Source organism: Indicator indicator, chromosome 30 (genome assembly GCF_027791375.1).
Source record: "Indicator indicator isolate 239-I01 chromosome 30, UM_Iind_1.1, whole genome shotgun sequence".
NCBI lineage: Eukaryota > Metazoa > Chordata > Aves > Piciformes > Indicatoridae > Indicator > Indicator indicator.
Genome location: NC_072039.1, coordinates 1,508,554 through 1,528,402, shown reverse-complemented (window position 1 = coordinate 1,528,402; position 19,849 = coordinate 1,508,554). Strand labels below are relative to the sequence as shown.

The following is a 19,849-nucleotide window of genomic DNA, read 5'->3' as shown; positions in this document are numbered from 1 at the left end:
ATTTAAGAAAGACTCACAACCTTGCAAAGAATTCAAAGCCAAAACTAAATCAGGCATATATTTGTTACCAGGGAGTTTAAAGAGCCATCAGTCTCCCATTAGCATGGGCCAGTGAAGTGAATGATCCTCTGTCACATACCATCAAGTCTCAGAGCGCTGTAAAAATTCCACCTATTTCCTTGACAGTCTCAATTAGGTTGGAGTCACGACTACCCCTTTTCATTACACTCAAAAGGGCAGTTTCAGAAATATTAAGATATTAAAGTGATGGACTAAACCAGACAGGTAAATAGCACCTTGGAGTTAACAGCTTGCTGAGAGCCAAGAGGTTTCAAATGCTTCCATGCCTGCCCATGGGCAGGATGTGTAACCAGTGCTGATAATTCCATGGGAGAGCATTTGGTTTACTACTCAAATGACCAAAATATTGTAAAATTTGCAAAATCCAAATTGTCAGATAAAAGAAAGTCCCTACTTCTGTATATTTTTAGTAAGTAACTGCTTGGTATTGAAGATTTAGCAGTCAGTATTGTTCTTGTCAAAGTCCAAGTCCTTTAACCTTAAGGACCTTAACCTTCTACCTTTGTACCTTCTACCTTAACCTTCTACCTTTGTAACACCTCCCAAGATTTAACATGTGATAAAGCAGAGAACCATCACTGAAATAAAGAATGGGGGGTGTTCTGCAAGACAGGGCATCATTGCTACACCAGTATCACACCTCATGTTCATCTGCAGCACAGCATACCTGTGCAGATGATTTGGTGATGCCAGCGAATGAACACTAAGCTTCAGAACTGAGAAATATTTCGATTGCAAACCCATCTGAATGTTTAATAATGGCATAATAAGGCAGGTGCAAAAGAAATAATCAGCATAAAATCAGTGCTGGCTGATTTTTCCTGGTCTCCACTGTTGACTTTATTTTTGTTTCTGTTTCCAGGATATTTTCAGAGTGAAGTAGAAGTCAGAAATTCATTACAGTGAACAATAACTGAAACATTAATCATTGATATTATTGACCACACCAAACCCTTCAGAGACCAAAATATAAATGGGCTTCAGGTACAAAGTGAATGCTAAGTTACTGCAGCTCTGCTGGCTGCTGTGCAGTCTGTTGGCTATTGCAAAACAGAACACAGGAGGCTGGAGCAGATGATCTCTTAAGGTCCCTTCCAACCTAAGCCATTTTAGGATTCCACGTCACAGAATTCTCGACTAACACTCACAAGTAAAGCAGAGAGCACTCAGTCCTGCTCCTTTAATCCCATCTTTACACAATATTTATTACATTAGCTTTGTGCCTTCACTGAATACATCTGACCAGGGCCTGAAGGCGTGAAATGCTCACTGGCCAGCAGGGAAAGTCACTGCTTGAAGCTGTAAGAGGTGTTACAAGCCAGAGCAGCAAAGTTCAAAGGTTTGTTGAAAAGCCTTGTCCCCTGTCCCTCTCCAAGGGCTGATGCTGGCAGAGTGGCATTCCTACACACCAGTGAAAAGTTTGATTTTATTCTATTAGTAAATGTCTGCAAAACCTGTCAGCCAAACAAACAAAAAAAGACCACCAAGTCCTGTTCATCTCAGAGTGCCCCAGAAAGCAGGCACAAGGAGGCTGCACACTCAAGCAGACAGCACAGCTCTTGAAAAGATGACAGGATCAGCAAGGGAGGTCTGATTCTTCCTTCTCCCTCCCAAAAAACCAGCCTCAACTGTTATAAATCAAAGGAATTTATTCCCCTACACAGCAGCTGGTTTGGTTTCACAGCTTTACCCAAAGTCAGATTGCCAGGCTCTGGTCTAACCTGTTTGTGTCAAAGCTATTTTTAGTTTGAACTGATCTCCATGAACTGACTCAAAACTCCTGCTGTATGATGCTCTGAGTCAGCCAAAAACCTCCTGATAGCATAAATCACTACCCTGGGTGTAACTCCAGTCTTGGGACATTCTAAAGTAAAACACAGGCTCATGGAAGATGATTCAAAGGGAATAAAATTAATGGCTCCAAAGCACTTTAAACCCAAAGGTTAAAAATTAGCACAGTAGGAAATAGAAATGATTACAGAAGGATTCCCTTTACTGAGTCATGAGAGGTGACAAATTCTTCTTGGGAACAACTGTAGGAGTGATGATATATACATTTAATATTCAAATTACCAAACAGCTGCCAGTCCTTCATGGTTTTGATGAAGCTTTGGATGAGTAAACAGTAGCAGAAAACCGATCAGGTGGCATGCCTGAGACAGAGATCAGAGAAGAAGCCACAAGTAGGTCAGGGCCGGTCCCGATTCTGTCAACATTCACCTACTTTTCTTCAGCTGCTTCAGAAAACAATAAACAATGCAAAACTAAAGAACAGATATGCTTTTTCTCCCTCAGCAGGGGCAAAACTGGAATTCAGACGATGGGCTTGGGTTAGCGTGTCAGCGCCCTGCCATCAAAAGCACAGCAGAAGACCTTAATCCTGGCTTCTCAAATGCAATCAATGAGCAAATATGCTCAGGGAAGCACTTTGATACCTTGTGCTATCTTTAATAACTTAAAAACCAAATAAAAGGGACTTTCCGCTTCAGAATTCAAAACTGCTTTTAGCTAAGCTGTTAAACACAACTCTTAGTCACTTGAATTAATCAGATGACCTATGGTAAAAGAGAGTTTTTCCTACAAGAATACTTTTGCCTAACAGTTTTGCTTTAGGACATTCTTTGGTAGAATTATTATGCACAAAGACTGGGAGCAGGCAGGACTTGTGCTACTTGTTCTTTAGCCACTGACACAGAAGGATTCCACAGAGCACTCACTGAGGTGTCCCCTCTCGAGAAGCAGTCTGGACCCACATGGAAAAGACAAACATCTCGCTCTGCCAGATCAGAAATGGCAGCTTTTAATGGCCTTAAGATTTGAAGCTGAGAAGAATTCTAGCAGGTCTTCATTTCAAATCCTTTTGTTCCAGTTCATGACCTGAATATTAGCTCCTATAGCACCAGCCTGACAATTCAGGCTACTGTCCCATGACTGCCTGCACAGGCACAGTGGATGGACTGCCCCAAGCCTGGCTGAGCAACTCCATCATTAACCAAACACAGCTCCTAAATTAAAACTGAGTCTTTCAAATCAGGTATTTCTGAAGTTGGCAGCAAGGATGAGAAAAAAAAAAAACAAAACAACAAAATCCTGAAAACATCATAGAATCACAGAATCTATTTAGTGGGAAGAGACCTCCAAGATCTTCCAGTCCAACCTTCGGCCCAGCACTGAAGGGTCAACACTAAACCATGTCCCTAAACACCAGATCCACAGGCTGCTTGAACACCTCCAGGGATGGTGACTCCAGCACTGCCCTGGGCTGTCCCCCTCCTTGCTTCAACCTCCTTTCAGGGAATTGTAGAGAGCAATAAGCCTCTACCTCCTCAGCCTCCTCTTCTCCAGCCTGAACAACCCCATGCACAAGACATGTGCATGGACAGCAGCAGTGAATGCATTTGATCCATTCAAAAGACTGAGAAGAATAAAGGACTAAGGCAAAGCAGAGTTTCTCCTAATTAAATGAACAGCAATTACTACTTGGGAGCTTGTCATCCCAGCAATTTGAATTTAGACATAAAATAAGGTAGATTCTAGATCCTACTAATTCTGATTATCTCCCTTTAAGAGCTGGGGATTTTTCTAGCTAGAACCCTCAGTTGGTTTTGTGTTTGGTTTATTTAATTTCCATCTGCTGAACTCCAAGGAAACATAAACCCTTACACTCCACTGTCCTTTAACTGCACATCATGGTAACAAGATCAGTTTCCAGAATGATAACTTGGAGGCCTTGTGCCCTGAACAAAACTATTGGCAGCTCTTCATTTTCCAAGATGTCACTTTCAGCCCTGTCTATCCTTGTTTGTTCTGGCTAGGTCCTTGCAATTGAAACAGGAATCACGATTTCTCCATCTGTAACCCTCTGCAGCATTACATTATGCACATTAATTCTACAAATCTCCTGTCTTTCCATGACCTATTTGATCCATGTCCCTTCAGCCAGTCAGAACAATAACAAAAAAAGGAATAATTTTGCTTCATCAACATACCCACAAGCTCCAAATGAAGATCAAGGAGGTCTGGGCTGCAGGATTTCAAAAGCACTTGGGGAGAACGCAGGAGAGTCAGACAGCACCAAATTCAGAACATTCTCATCTTCATTTATCTAAAGACACTAGCCTAAGAATGGATACAATTGCAAAAGAGGGATTGCCAGCAGCCTGGGAATAACCAGTGTACTCCCTTCCTTCATCTGTAAAGCTTACCTGCAAGATGTTCTCCCTCCAAATAAGGGATCTGAGGGAAAGGAGCCCCCCAGAACTTGGAGAAACGTCAGAAGAACGCTGCTGTGTGAGAACAGCCTTTTTAACAAGGCTCTTGTTCTGCTTGCTATGGAATCTCTTGGGAGGGGGGGAAAGCTCTTATTTAGGGCTTTCAAATTGTTTTGTATCAGTTGTCAAGGGCCTTTAAAAAGGAAGGCAGGAGGAAGCCAAAAAGGAACTGTGTGAGAAGGCAGAAAGACACACACGTCTGCTCAGTTCAGTGCACTGCAGCTTCCACTCCAGACAGAAGTGCCACACAGAAGTGCAGAGGGGTCAGAATGGGCTGTGATACAACCTCAACCTACTAATCAGGATCCAAAACAGTTAAAGGAAGAATGAAATGGTTCTCAGTGAAACAAAGTCCACTGACCTGGACCTGGGCAGACCTTCTCTTTTCTAATGTGCAACCACACTGGCTGTCAAGTCTCCCCTGAGGAGCTCCACAAGTGCTAGCGCAGGTCTCAGCAGAAGATGATTGCTCCTTTCTGCAATTTGCTGCCACTTTTGTGGAATAAGTTTTGCCATTCATGGACAAAAATTCCTCAATAGTTACAAGAATTTACATTAAATGAAGCAATAAAATGCTTTAGCTGAAATTAAAAGCTCCAGGCACACCTTCAAGAGCAAAGGAAAAGTCAAGTAGCTTTTCAGAAAAAAACTAATGATGTAGCTGAAAGCCAGGAGAACGACTCGGCCACCAGCTCAACACCATCTGCAGCTTCATTCCTCCCATTAAGGGAAGGCTCTCATCTGACACTACATTTAGGTTACAAAAGGAGGAAAACTCTAAGAGCACCGCCTGGTGGTACCAGAATAACGGAGAAAACATGAACCCAGGCAAAGCTGTAGGGTTAATACATGGAGCAGCACCACTCCCAGTGACAAGGAAGCCAAACCATCAGCTTCTCTGGTGAGCAATTTTTATGCACCTATTAAAATGTATTTGCATATGAAAGAGAATGAGGGCAAGAAAACCCCTCCCTGGAGCTCCAGGATTCCTGCATTTCCTGCTATCTTTTACTTCACCACATAATTTCCTGCAAGATTTCTTGATCAGAAAGCTCTGGATTTTTTTTTTTTTCCTCCAGATGCCATATAAATACCATCACACCATTAAAGACCTAGCAGCAGGTCATTTATCAAAGGACACATTCTCCCCAATGATTCTGCTACAACCATTCCGGCATCACGGCCAACATCGGCATCAAAATTCCACTCACGCCCAAGCGCTTCCCAACCTTTACAGATAAACACCACATCAGGAAATTAAAGAATGATACTACTAGGGCACACTGATTCTGCTACAGGCCTTGTGATTAAAGCTCAAATTCTTACTAAGCGCTTTTCAAGACTCTATATGGTCCTGCTCCCAAGGCAGCCATGGCCATGGAGGTTATTTACTGTCTGAAGTCAGATACAAGCTGATAGAAATCACTCCACCTCCATTTAGCCATCACACCCAGTAACAAAAGGAGGCACAGCTTTAAGTATCAATCCCAAATCCAGATCGCTGTGGTGTTTGGTGCATTGGACAGCAATGGATTTTGGTGAGAGGCTGTGCTCACCCAACACAGTTCTTCCAGTCTCTTCAGTCTCTTGTTCCCTCTCTGGGAAGCTGTATGTGCCCATGTACTCCAGTGTTGCATTTGCACCTTGTTGTATTACTCACACATTACACACCTGAGTTCAGTGGAACACAACTGCCATTTGTAACATGATTATTGAAATCCCCAGCAGGAAAATTATAGAAATCTAGAAAAACATGATGCCAGTTTCCCTGATGGAGGCTCTCGGTGCTCTCTGCAATATTAAATGGATCAGCACCCTAAGGATTTGAGCACACAACACTTTGGCCAAGTAAGGGCATTTCTGGCCATAGGAGAATGGGCATTTTACTAAAGATACTCAGCTCTGACACCTGCATGCCTGAATCACAAGTGTTTGCATACATTTTGCATCCACAGGCCAGCCAGTGGCCTGTTCCTATGGCACACAGGACACAGGGAGGAGTGCTAAACATCTCCCTAGAGCAGGTGACTTTGTCTTCTCCAGGTTACTTCTCCAATGCACTATGGATGGAGTTCCCTGGTGATTTCCACAGAGGAGAAGTATTTCTTTTCCACAATTCAGTCTTCATTTAAACACACTGTTGATAAGCTGCACTGCATACAAAGTGCCACAGATGAGACTGGAAAGTAAGAAAAAGGGGTGGAAGGGAGGAAAAGGACACTTAGAACAGTGTGGAGAAGAAAAAAAGGAATGAAAATATGTTACCTCTGTCATTTCTTTTAAAGCACAGCTTACTGCTACAATAACAACATTAATCTTTCTCACCTCTCTGTATGTAGAGAGCAGATAATTGCTATGGTTTGTACCACCTTTAGCTACCACTCCATTCACTCCCCATCCCTTTCCAATTCCACTCCCATTCACTGTTTCCCTGTGACTGCTTATTATGGTCAAACACTGTTATCAATAAATAAATGCATTACCCACAGCAACCTTTCTCCTTTACATATGTATCCCTACTGCCTGCCAGAAGCCACTTTCATTTAAGCATCTCCTGCCTCACTCAGGGGTCTGCTGTTACAAGCTGGGATGTAACAGTTTGACTCACAACAGAGCAGAAGTCACAGCACCTCCTCTGTGACACCTTCCATTCAGAACCCTGAGCTTTTGGCCATTCCCACAGCATTTAACTTCAGAACAGCTGAACACACCCACATCAGACAACGCTGAGAGCTGTAAAGCTCCTTCCTGTGTTTGAGAACCAATCTGCACTGTTCCAGCCCAGGCAGGATAACTGTCAGTGTTGAGAAAGGTCACCAGTGCAGATGCAAGACACAGTTCCGGCCCTGGCCGATGACATTTCACACTCAGCAGGGATTCTCCCAGTTCCTCCATCCTCATCCCACTCCCCAGCTGCACAGGCTTCTGCTCCCATCCATCCCCAGCACACACACCACCACGTTGTGTTATTGCCATCAGTGGGTAAGGTGGGAGGAGGTCTGCCCAGCTCCCCCCCTCAGCAGCTCACACCAGGGTGCTAACAGCTCTGCTCACCAGTGGAAGGACACTAAAGCTGTGGGACCCAAAAACTATTCTTTATCACTGTAAGAATTCCCCAACCCTTTCAGATAATTTAGGGCAGACTCAAACTGGCACAAATTCTGGCTATGGTCTGAAAACTGAGACTCTGCTTTGTTTCCAGAGCATGATGCCATCGTTGTGCACACCTGGGCTGAGCAATGGGAGCAGGCATTGATCACAGCCCCCAAACAACCCAGCAGAGACGTTTCAAACCAACACCAGCTGTTAAGTCCCAGCCATGCCACTGACATCAATTCCAGAGACAAAACCTGAACAGCTTCAGATAAATCAGTCTCATAACAATATTTATAACTCAGGCTCTAATCAAATACTTGCTCTTAGATTCTAAAGGTTACAGAGGAAACTGCAGTAACTGAGCCAAGCTTCTTCTTACTGAGTTCTTTTGAGCAGAAATAAATGAGTGTTCAGCAAGCCCTAGAAGCTGTTCTGAGTGCAGATCCAACTTTTCATCTCACTTTGCATATTCCAGAAGGTTTTTAGAAACCTAAATTGCCCCTCTATTATCTCATTCTCTGTTTTAATGACTTCCATTTTTCAACAAATTCAACAAAGCAGCCAGTCCTAATCTGAGGAAATCTCCAGCACTGAAAGCAGACTAACAGAAACCTAAGCACGGCAAAGGTTTAAACAAAAGTGCAAAACCAAAGAAATTATTCTTTGTCTCAGTTGAAATTCTATCTGGACCACTCAGAACAGTCCTGTATCACAGTGTTGCTACTACCAAGTGCTGGACATTGCTCAGCATCCTTTATACCAAGGAGAGCACAGGTGTCAGCAAGCACCCTCAGATCATGCAAGAAGCCTGCAGCATTCCCTAGGTGCCATCTCAATTTTTCCAACAGAGAGAGGGGAAAACTTTCCACATTCTGTGTAAAATGAGGGCTCAACTGCTTCACTTCAGCTTTTCTGACTGAGAAACCACTATGCTCAAGCAACCAAAGCTTCCAGGGGGAAAATCTTTGGGAGCTTGATCTCGTTGGTACAGAAAAGCTGGTGGTAAAACTGCTGCTCAGTATTTGCTTAGGAACAGCTTGGACAAATAGGACTTCAACTGCACAACAGATGGGTCATACAGGAAGCTATAGAAATAGTTTAACCCAAAATACAGTATTAATTGCCCCAAACATCTCCCTTCACCAGAAAAAAGGAGAATTGAGAAGCGCCTTACACCTTAAACTGAGTGTCTCAAACTCTGCTCAGTTCGAGGTCTAGGGCAGCTTCTCAATTCTCTTCTTTTTCTCACAGTTTAAAACCTGGTGACCAATTATATTAACTAAGTATTGTTCATTTCAACACAAATTCAGTTCAAGTAAGCTCCACCCAACTCTAAGTTAGCTTTTCTCCTATGAAAAGCTCAATGTTCCTTATTCCAGACTAGAAGGCAGCACTTTCCAGAGGATTAAAGATAGATGAGCCCCAGATACAACCATTAGAAGTCATCAAAAAAACCACTTCAAACATATCCCAAAGGCTTCCTTCTACTTCACCTGCCCAAAGCTATTTTCACTCTCAGTCCCATTGTTCCCCCAAGAAATGAAGCAGCCTGGCAACATCAAGCAGCCTGCTACAACACAACACACTTGTTACTTGCCTTTATTTACTACTCTGTTTGATCAGATACAATTGGTAGGAATGCTTACACCCGTGGCCAAACACCAAAGGCATTTGTGTTTTGGATTAGTGAAACCCCAGAGATCTGCCCTGGGTCCAGTGCTGTTTAACATCTTTGTCAGCCACGTGGGCAGGGGTCCTGAAGGCACCCTCAGTGAGTTTGCTGATGGCACCAAGCTGTGTGGTGCAGGGGACTCGCTGAGGGGCAGGGATGGCATCCAGAAGGATCTTGACAGGCTCAAGAAGTGAGCCAGTGCCAACTGTATGAGATTCAGCAAGGCCAAGTGCAAGGTCCTGCATCTGGGTTGGGCCAGTCCCAAACACAAATCCAGGTTGGGTGCAGAGTGGGTTGAGAGCAGCCCTGAAGAAAGAGTTTTGGGGGCGCAGGTTGCTGAGAAGCTCCCCAGGAGCCAGCAGTGCCCTCCTGCAGCCCAGCAGGCAGCTGTGTGCTGGGCTGCAGCCAGAGGAGTGTGGGCAGCAGGGCAAGAGAGGGGATTCTGCCCCTTGGCTCTGTTTTGCTGAGACCCCACCCCAAATATTGCATCCAGTTCTGGTGTCCCCAGCATAAGGAGGACACAGAGCTGCTGAGTGAGTCCAGAGGAGGCCACAAAGATGATCCAAGGGCTGGAGCAGCTCTGCTATGAGTTCAGGCTGAGGGAGCTGGGGGTGTTCAGCCTGGAGAAGAGAAGACTCTGGGGGGACCTTAGAGCTGCCTTCTAATACCTGACATACTGTGATTCTATGACTCAACCATTTCTGGAGGTCCCTGCCAGCCCCTAACATTCTATGATTCCATTTGGAAATAAATACAGTAGAAGAATGACCTCGCTCAGCTTTTTTATAGGGGAGATTTTGCAAAGCTTTTGTGTTTAAGTTGGGGTAGATTGGTTTTGGGTTTTCTTTTTAAAATTTCATGAAAAGAAAAATTCTGATAACATTTAAATGACTGTGCCACAAATATGCTGAATTAAATGAAATGGACATAATAACTCCTTGCCTTTAAACTGGAGGTTGGGAATTGGGTGGAATTCCATCTTAAGTAATACATGAGATTGCTCATTATTGTCTTGTAAGATGATGCAAGAAGGAAGGAATGTGGATAACTTTTTTTTTTTTGCCTCACAAAGTTGGGTGAGGACCATTTTGGATAAATTAGTGTAGTGCAAATTATGCCAAGGTCAGCATTTCACAGGTCACTTGAACTGCCTGTTGTTTTGCAGCACCTGCAAATCTTGCTGGAGTTTGTAGCCACACACGACTGTGTGCGGATAAAAATGTTAACAGCCAGAATTTTCCCTTTCCTCTGAATTCTGCAGGTGTTACAGCTTGTGGCAGGGCCTACAATCTTCTGGTTTCTCAAAAGAACATATTTCAGACATTCTTTTCCCCTCTCCCCCCACACTTTCACCTTTATTTTTTAAGAGAGTGTTTCATAGAATCACAGAATGGCTTAGGTTGGAAGGGGCCTCAGAGATATCTACTCCAACCTCCCTGCCCTGGGCAGGGACACCTCTCAACTAGGCTCAGCTGCTCAAGGCTTCATCCAATCTGGCCTTGCACATCCCCAAGGAGAAGGCAGCCACAGCCTCCCTGGGCAGCCTATTCCAGAGTCTCAGCAATGCCATCTTCCCTCATGTCCCCTCCCTGTACTCAATGCCTTCTCCCATCATGTGCCCTCACTGGGGCACGAGGGTCCCAAGCGTCAGCAAGTCATACAGGAATGCAGCCAGCTGGGTATTCTGATGTGGAGATGGAATAGGGTCAGAAGCCAGTTTAGACAAAGCAATCCTTTGAAAAACACTGCCACGGGGATTAGAGACCATCACCTGCAGCTCCTCCAGTTGGGATGGGAAGTGTGAAACACCACACAGGCTGCTCTCTAATGTGCCCACTGCCGGCACTGCCTCTTTTGCCTTAGGCACCCTTGTGGTTTCCTCCAAGAAATAACTGGATAAAAAGGACTTTGTCTCTTCTGAGGACGTCACTCTCTATCTGCATCACACACTCAGGCAACAGAAAAGCTTGCTGAAGTAGAACACAGAAAGTGACAACCCCAAAGGACAGTACTCCCTGAGCCTGGAATGGTTCTGGCCAGCACCCACTGCCTGCTCAGGACAGGGGATGGTAGCAGAGCCTCTCCCCAGCTGTCAATGGAAGGTGATGATGAAAACATGTCCTGCAGGAGAAGCCAGGCTATTCTCATGCCATTTATATCACAGGGTTTGCATTCTGCAACCAGAGAGAACCAGGCAGTGGTAACCTTTGCTAACTGGAAATTTCTGCTCACTCTCTTCTGTCACAGCCTGTGTAGACAAAGCAGGTGCACATCATTTGAATGGCAAAGCTTCATCTTCACCTAGAGATGAAGTGCTAAACACCACACTCGGTACAGACACCCAGGTCCTGCAAATATCCTGGAAGGATTTCTTTTAGAAAATATTTCCCAGCATTTTTGTTGCCCGTTATTAAATCAAATTTCACTCCATCAAAACCCAACACAGCTCACTGCAGGTGATTTCCACTCCTAAGGAAAACCCCCAAGTTCTGCTCTTGATTAGGACTGTTGGTGCATCTTAGCCAGCTGTAACACCAGCACTTTAAAAGGCTCTTTGGATTTGTCTTGGATTTGCTTAGTTTGAATGTCTTGTAGGGATCTTCTCTGGGGATAACATTATTGGGGTGGATTATTAGAGCCTCTTTATCCAATTCTGGTGGATATTGTGTCCCATCTACCACAGACACCACTCCCTACTTACACCTCTCCAGTTACGCTCAAGTCTCACTCACAATGAGAGCTCTGGGATAAATTTCTGATCAAAAAGATCTAGAAGGAGTCTATCACACACACAAAAAAATTAATATCATTTTAGACTGATACAATGATGAAATAGTTTAAAGCAAAGCAAACAACCTTCCATCTAAATGCTAATTAACCTGGGCCATCTCCTGATGTTCAAGTACTGTCTTCCACCAACAGGTGAGTTTTGGGGGACTGCACAAAAAGATGAAGACACAAACAGCTTTAGCTTACAAAAGAAAAACCTTCCCACACCAAAACTCTTTAAAGAGTTTCATAACCCAAATTTTCATAATTCACCTTTTCCTAAACTTTTCATGCTCACCAGGCTGGACTTTTGCATGAGTATTTGCATCAACTATGCAAAGCACAATCAGACATCAGAAGAGGAACTTACCCTGCCATTATTTATGGGATTTTTTTTGAAGCTGTAACATCTTTTTTTATTTTTTTTTATTTCATTCCAGCAATTTTGTCCAAAGCAAATTCTCTCTGTTGCACACTTGCTCAACATGACACGTTCCTTTAAAGCAACAGTCAGGAGATTATCCCTTTATCCTGGAAATGTCTTTCCTGCTGCTGTGCTTAGCACCAATACAGTGATAAACCCTCTGAAAAGAGTTCTGGGGTCCAGGCGACCATCACTTGTATGCAATATTCTTTCCATTTTTTACTTAGCAAAGACTTTAGTGATTTTCAAGCCTTTGAAGGTCAGGAATGAATGGTAGATTTAGGCTAAATTACTTCTGCTTTTAGAAGAGATGGCAGCCTGTGCATTAGGTCCTATCTCCACATCAACAAAGCATTTGGAATGTTACACTGCTGCTTGGCTCACTGAATAAAAAAAGCATTAGAAGCAGATAGGCTGAAAACCACCCCATGACTTAAAACTGTGCAAATCAGGGCTTTAGAGAACAACCAACCAGAATTCAGATCCGTTTTTCCTCTCCTGTCATTTGTAAGAGATTTCCCACAGAGATGTCTTTAAACATCCTTCTGCTAATAATCAAACAGCCACCCTTGATTTCACAGCCCTTGATGAACGACAAGAACTTCTCAATGCTAGAGACAACACAAGAACAACACAGTCCCCACACGCCTTGCAGTCATAGCTCCTTATCCCACGGCAGTGGATGCATCCCAACCAACAGGACATTTTCATAGCATCTCAGCAACAGTGCTTAAACCTCCAATAAAAGGAATTCTTACTCCCTGTCTACCTCCACAGAGGTTGCAGTTCCTCTTCACTGGTCTAGGAATCCTGCATGAAAGCAGCATGAGTGTCTCACACAGAGGCTTTCTGCCTCACTCCAAAACCTCTGAGCAGGTTCAACAGATACTTTTTTTTTTCTTCTTTAATTATTATTATTCTTTTGGAGAATCCCACCAGATGGCAGTAGCATGTCTCCCCAGAACACAGGGAGCACTTCTGCAAAGGACAGCTCCTTCTTCTCAGAACATCCACAAGACTTCCAAACACCAGGCAGGTAATTTGAAACATGCAGCACCAACTGAGTTTGTCACTGAAACTCAAACTTGGATGACTTTTTATTTCAGCACTTCAAGAAAGTGCTAGTAGCCAGCACTTCAAGAGCAAACTGCCTTGTTTGCAGCAAATTAGGTATGCACCTTGGTTTGTGGCCATTTGCCAAACTAGGGCGCAGTTAAGCAAACCTGCAGGACCTGGGGGAAGGTACCTGCACGTCCTTTCCTGCTGCAGCAACTTCCCCCCACTCCTCTTGTCACAGCTCAGAAACACCAAGCTTTGGTACTGCACTAATATGTAAAGCACGAGAGGGAAAAAAAAAGGATAAAAATAGCAATTTCATGCCAATTGCTCCAGAGGTTCTTTTCTACTTTGCCAGCCTGGGTTGAGTTCACTTTAAAACCTGCACGTAGTGGAAGGAGATGACTTGCCAAGGAGAACTGATTTGAAAGGTCCTGATGCCCAGCTGAGTGAGGACACAGCTCGTGTGTACAACTACCAGCAGCAGCAGCAGCACAAGCGTGCAGGAGCTAATAATGAAAATGCTGAAGCATAATGCTTTGGCTCTTCACAAGTGAAAAACTCCAGCAGCATACCAGCTACCCCAAAACACTGCAAAGCACCAGGCAAATGAACTAATGACAGATGCCAACTCAACTGCCAAGGCAAAATCTCTCTCTGTACGCTAAGGGGAAGCTCAGTGCCACACACTGCTGATTACTTATTTGATGAGCTAAACTTGACTGCAGAATAAGTTGTGTCTTTGCAGACAATGCAATGACACGTCTGAGTAGCAAGATGAAAGACAACTTCTTCAAATACTCAAACTGTCTGTAGAATTAAAAAAAACCCTTCCATTTCCCTCAGAAGTGCAGCTGTGAACTCCCCAGTTATCTGTGAGTGACAATGCATGCTCAAAGATACAGATAAGCAACAGAATTCTTACTCAGAATTAGCTTAGGCCTTACAGCACTGAAAATTCTGTTACAGCACTGAAAAGTACCAAGACCTACATTTTTCATGTCTCAGCCAACTTACCCTAAAAATATCCAGATCAATGTTTATGTTCAGCTGCACTCTCACATTGGCCAAAATGAAATTACCCAGCCACTCTTTCCTATTCTGAATGAAAGCTCAAATTCAGCTTAATTATTGCTCAGAGGCTCTTAAGTGCAGCCTGCATTCACTCACAGAGGTTAATATGAAAGGCTAACGCTGGTCTAAGGCTAAGGTCAGTCTAACGCTGACCACTGAACTCAAACACGTGAGTAAAGAGGAACTGAATTTCAGCCAATGCCATTCCCAGCCTGCGCAGCCCTACAGCCTCAAAAAGGGAGTGCTGTCCTCCAGGCTTCTGCTTTGCTTTTATTTAACATCCTCCCTCTCCATTTTTCTTTAAGCTGTTGGTTATCTTGAAGCAAAAGCTGCAGTTACAACTTCGCCAGCAGAGTCCCACTAGTGGCAATTCCTGACTGTGGATACAGCTGCCCAGTCAAGGGGCTCGGGATGGGTGGACACTGTTGGCACCAATCCTCCCTGATGTGCAGCCCCTTCTGCTTCCTACACTTGTTTTATTCCCCTCAGCATTCTTCCCAGTATTATATTTAAATATGCAAGCCTGACCTTTTATTCTACTGAATATTATGAATGCAAACCTCTCTCTATCTCTGTACCTGATATTCTGGCAAACCAAACTGAGGAAATAAAGGCCCAGGAAATAGAGGCAGGTAAGTAAAACACTGACCGAAGCGCCAAGGAGGTCTGACCTTACATAACAATCTCAATTTAACCAAGTCTGTAAAACAATTAAGTTTAAAAAACTCCATGCTTTACAAATAATAATAATAATAAAATAATACAGGAGCAGATGGAAATAATCTTTAGGGTTTTTTTTTTCAACAGCAGATTTCTTGTCACTTTTCATTCTTTTTTGCCTACTGTACCACCACAAGACCGGAGCAGCGCTGGCTGTACCGCAGCTCTCCTCCGACTCTGAGCACTCAGCATTTCAGTTCACTCCCTCGGCCTTCTGAATTAAGGGCAAGAAGATCAACTGTACCATTAACCCATGGCTGCTTTCTGCAGCCCCTGCAGCTTCCTCAGCACACATGATTTTATTACAAACACTGCTTTGGTTAGAAGGCAGCAACTCGAAGGGCTGGGACAAAGGAATAAAGTCTCTCTCTTTCTGAGGCCTGTCCTGCGCAGTGCTTGGCCACCCTGAGCTTCTGCCTCGGGAAAATAAATTTAAGTGCAAACAGCAGCCAAAGCAAAACTCCTTCAGCCTTGTCACCAGAACGCTGCGGACAAGGTCTGCAGGGCCAGGGTGCAGTTGCAGGCTTCAAACTTTGTGGGACGGGAAGTGTGCTGCACAAGGCGGCTGCTCCCCCAAACACCACCCAGGCGTCCCTCCTGCTTCTGGTGAACACTTCAGAAGGCAGGAAGCCAACAACTCACTTGTGAAAGAAAAATTACAATGTAAAAGATCCTGCACCTTGCGCTTCAGTGACCCTGAGGAGCAACAATTACACAGGTTGCATGGAGGTGGTCACAAAATACATTAGAAGAGCCTATGTTGCATTGAGAGAATCTGAAATAGTGGCTGGGGCTGGGGGGACGAAAGGGCTGGAGCAGCACCACAGCCAGAGAGAGAGAGAAAATCCCATTTGCATTTATGAGAGGAGAGCAAAGTTCAGCCATTCCGTTGCAGGTAGCACACAGCATGCTCCCACAGGTCAAACAGCCTCCTAGACAAAGATCTTGACAGGTGACTGAAGAAGGAAGACATTTTCACAGGCTTTTAAATTCTACCTCTCAACTCAGGTCAGAACACATATTCTAATGCTCAATTTGTTAAGCTGAAACTTTAGGAAGCAGGAGTGCAGCTCCACACTACACATATTCTAATGCAATGAGTACAAGGCACACAAAACGTGTTGCATCTGTCTCCAAAGAGATGGACGGCGTGGGCCTGTTAGTCAGAGGTTGCTCCTTCACCACTCTAAACCTCCTTCTGCCAACAAAAACAAGTGAAGCCAACTTTCTAAGAACCAAGGGGAGGGAAAAAAAAATTAAAACCCAAAAAAATCTGAAGTAAGCAGCTTTCTCGTCTTCTGGTTTGAATGACAAAACCAAGAGTGAATTATGATCTGGTTAAAAAAACAGTAACAATAACAAAAATAGAAACAAAATGAAAAGGCAAAACTCAGTTTGTTTTTTTCGCTCTACTCACCAGACAACACCAAAGGCTCCATATCCAATAGGTCTGTCCGGCTCAATGTCCAGTTGCTGTTGTGGATGTTGTGAGTGCTGATGATGGTGCGCTTTGACTGCAGCAGCTGCTGCAGCTTGTACCTGAGCTGGGGCTGCTGCAGCTGGTCCAGGGGCCTGACCCGGTGCCGGTGATGGGAAATATGGCTGCTGCTGCCCTGGGTTTAGCATGGCTGCGGCCGCAGCTGCGGCCGCCGCGGCCGCAGCCGCCGAAGAGGCATGCTGCTGTACAGGGTGCACTGCAGCTGCGGAGCCGGGATGCAAGTGATGCTGAGGGTGGTGGTGGTGATGGAGGTGAGGAGGAGGGAGGTGAGGAAGGTGGTGGTGATGGTGGTGGTGGTGACCTGCTGCTGCTGCAGACGTACCGCCATTGTAAGCCGCCATCATTTTTGCGTTGGCTGTTGTGCCACAAAGAGACATCCAAAAAAATGCCCTTTGATCGGATAACAACTGGGTCAAGCTGTCATTTGGCCATAAAAAAAAGAAAAATGAAATCTGCTACACTTTAAAAGAAGTTGGGTGTCATCATACACGGCCCACCTTTAAAAACATTGAGCTCAGCTGGCCTTATCTCTTCGTGAAGCCAAACAATTTGGAGAATCTCTTCATGTGTGCGTGAGCCAGAGTGCACCAGCCCTCTTCCCACGAGTCCAGCTGAGGTTGGCTACTGACACTCCATCCTTGGGCAACTGGCTTGGGTTTGCTTTGGGTTCTTTCCTTCACTTTTTTTTTTATTTGTTGCTGTTTGTTTGTTTTGTTGGTTGTTGTTGTTGCAAAAAAGAAATCAAGTGATCAATCCCCCTTCCCTCCAGAAGGAGGATTTGGAGTCTCTCCCCTGGAATACCCTGAGAGGACTGACAACTCTACCCCTTCCATTCCCACATCCTCTCCATTTATCTCCTCGAAACCTCCCTGAGCGCCCAGGCACCTCCTACATCGCTCCCTCCTCGCAGACACCTGCTCCCTCAAATATAGCAAAAAAAACTTGGGAGTTTGCAACTTTTCCTCGAAGGCCTGAAACACACACAAGCACCCAGAGAAAGTGAGGGGGGACGGAAGGAGCCAGGGGAGGAGGGCGAGGGGACGGAGCGGGAGGGCGAAAGGGGATGAAAAGAAGATAAAAATAGATGGAGGAAGAGAAAGGGACGGGGCAGCAAAGCAAACAACGGCGGAGCGAGAGGGAAACGGGGCGAGGGGAGAAAAATGGGAGCGGGGAAAGTGACAAATGGATGACAGGGGAGAACGCGGGGCCGGGGGATAAAGAGGGGCGAAGGGAGGAGGCGACGGGGGCAGCGAGGAACGGCGGCGGCGGCGCCCTGACAGCCTGACCCAGCGCCGGCGGCGGGGCGGGCAGCGCCTCTGCGGGGGGCGCCGGCGGCTGCAGCCCCCCCTCCGGCGGGGCGGGGAGGGACCGGGGCCGGGTTGGGGGAGGGGGTCTCCGCTGCGTGCGTGCGGCAGGCAGAGGTGGGGGGGGGGGGGCGGCGGATTCTCAGGCCCCCGCCGCGCAGCGCCGCTCCGCCCCCCGGCCGCCGCCGCCTCGGCCGCCCGACCCGCCGCCGCCGCCGCCGCCACTCACCTCCTCACGGAGCCCCAGCGCGGAGCGCACAGCGGGCACGCGCACCCGGCCTGCCCTCCCCCCGCCGGCACCCCCCCGCCCCCATGCGGGGCGCGCGCCCGACAACCCGCCCGCAGCCAATCGGACCCGGCCCACCAGGCTCCGCGAGAGCCGCCCCCACCCAATCACTGAGCGGGACCCAGCTCGGCCGGCCCATAGGACTCGGCCGCTGCGGAGACTCCCTGACTCAGTCCCGCCCCCTTGACCCCCGCCGCCCAATCACCGCGCGCCTCCGCGCCCAGAGCTAGCGAGACCCCGCGAGATTCCCTCACCTCACACAACCCTCACCTCGGGCGGCCCCGCCTTCCTCACCTATCCTGCCAATCATATGGCGCCGCTCCAGCCTACTGTCCAATTGACTCTCCCCCTGAGTCGAGTCCCGCCCCCAAGACCTGCTTTTTGCCCAATCGCAGACCCTGTCCGACCCAATTAGCCAATGAGAAGAAACGAAAGCCCGAAAAGAGGTTACTGGGCCAATGGTACTTGGAGGCGAGGCGGCGGCCTGATTGATAGCTTTCCGCACGAGTGAGCAGCGGCGGTGGGCGGCAAAGTAGCCGTGGCTCCTCCAATGGCAGCGCGAGGTGCCGTGTGACGGACTAGGAAGCGGCCGGTGCGCCCGTCTGCAGGTGGGCAGCTGGCCAATGGGGGGCGGGGAGCTGTCTGATGAGCGGCGGGAGGGGCCAATGGTGCTCCCGGGGCGGGGTGAGGTGAGGACGCGAGGTCACCGTGGGCGCTCCGGGGTGTCGTTGGCTGCCCGCAGAGCGGGAGCAGGTCCGAGGGCACGGTCAGGCAGAGCGGAGCAGGTCTTTGTGACCGTCCGGTGGCCTGGCGTTCCCGGGTCACTGCTGGGGCTGCGTTGGCTGCGGGGTGAGCCCGCTCTGCTCCCCGCCCAGCGCCTAGCAGGGGAGCACGGAGCTCGGTGTCCTGGGTTAGATGTCTTTGCCTCAGTCCCATTCTCCAGAGGAAGGTCATTGCTAAAGTTGGCTTTCAGAACTTGCCAAGCTCGCCTAACGGAAGGGAGAAAGCGCTTTAAAGGCAGCGGCCGGCCTCGAAATGTGTGCTTTGAAGACCGGCAGGTAAAGCTTGACGGCTTTACCTTAAAGTCCTGAAGTATCCTGAGGCTGGGGAAAGTTCAGAGCCCTGCCATTGAGGGCCTGAGCTTTGCCTGCAGGCTCCGGAAGCAGGTGGGAAACTGCATGGCACGCTAGAAGATGTGCTTCCTTCTTCCCTTAGACCGGGAGAGGGAAATAAGGAATGTCCGGAGGCTGTAGAGCTTTTTAGCAGGTGTACAGCCAGTTCTCACAGGCTGTTTGCCTGATGCTTTCCACACCGTGTGCATGAACACCCTTGCAGGTTATGTTTCAAACATGAAAAACTTATAACCTAGGGCCAAAGTATGTTTGGTTGGTTGCTGTTTTGGTTCACTTGTGCCTTTCAGCTGCAGGCCTGGGGAATGCAGTGTGGTTCTTTAAAGCATAAGTGTTCCCTAAACCGCAGAGATTAATAAAAATCTGACAGTTTTAACACTTTCTGTTTTCTCGTCTGACTATTAATCATGTCTGATTAATAGTTTCGCTTCAGCAAACCTCATAATTATCAGAGCCTTGCCCATGATG

The 19,849-nt window shown here is 46.6% G+C and overlaps 1 protein-coding gene across 1 annotated transcript in view; it reads right to left on the bottom strand.

Annotated features, from left to right (window-relative positions):
- Nucleotides 1-17,038, bottom strand: part of NLK (nemo like kinase) — a 53,064-nt gene extending 36,026 nt beyond the window's left edge. The window contains exon 1 of the mRNA XM_054394381.1: nt 16,581-17,038. Within this exon, the coding sequence (XP_054250356.1) occupies nt 16,581-17,038 (458 nt within the window). The remainder of the gene's footprint in view (nt 1-16,580) is intronic.
- Nucleotides 17,039-19,849: the final 2,811 nt, after the last annotated feature.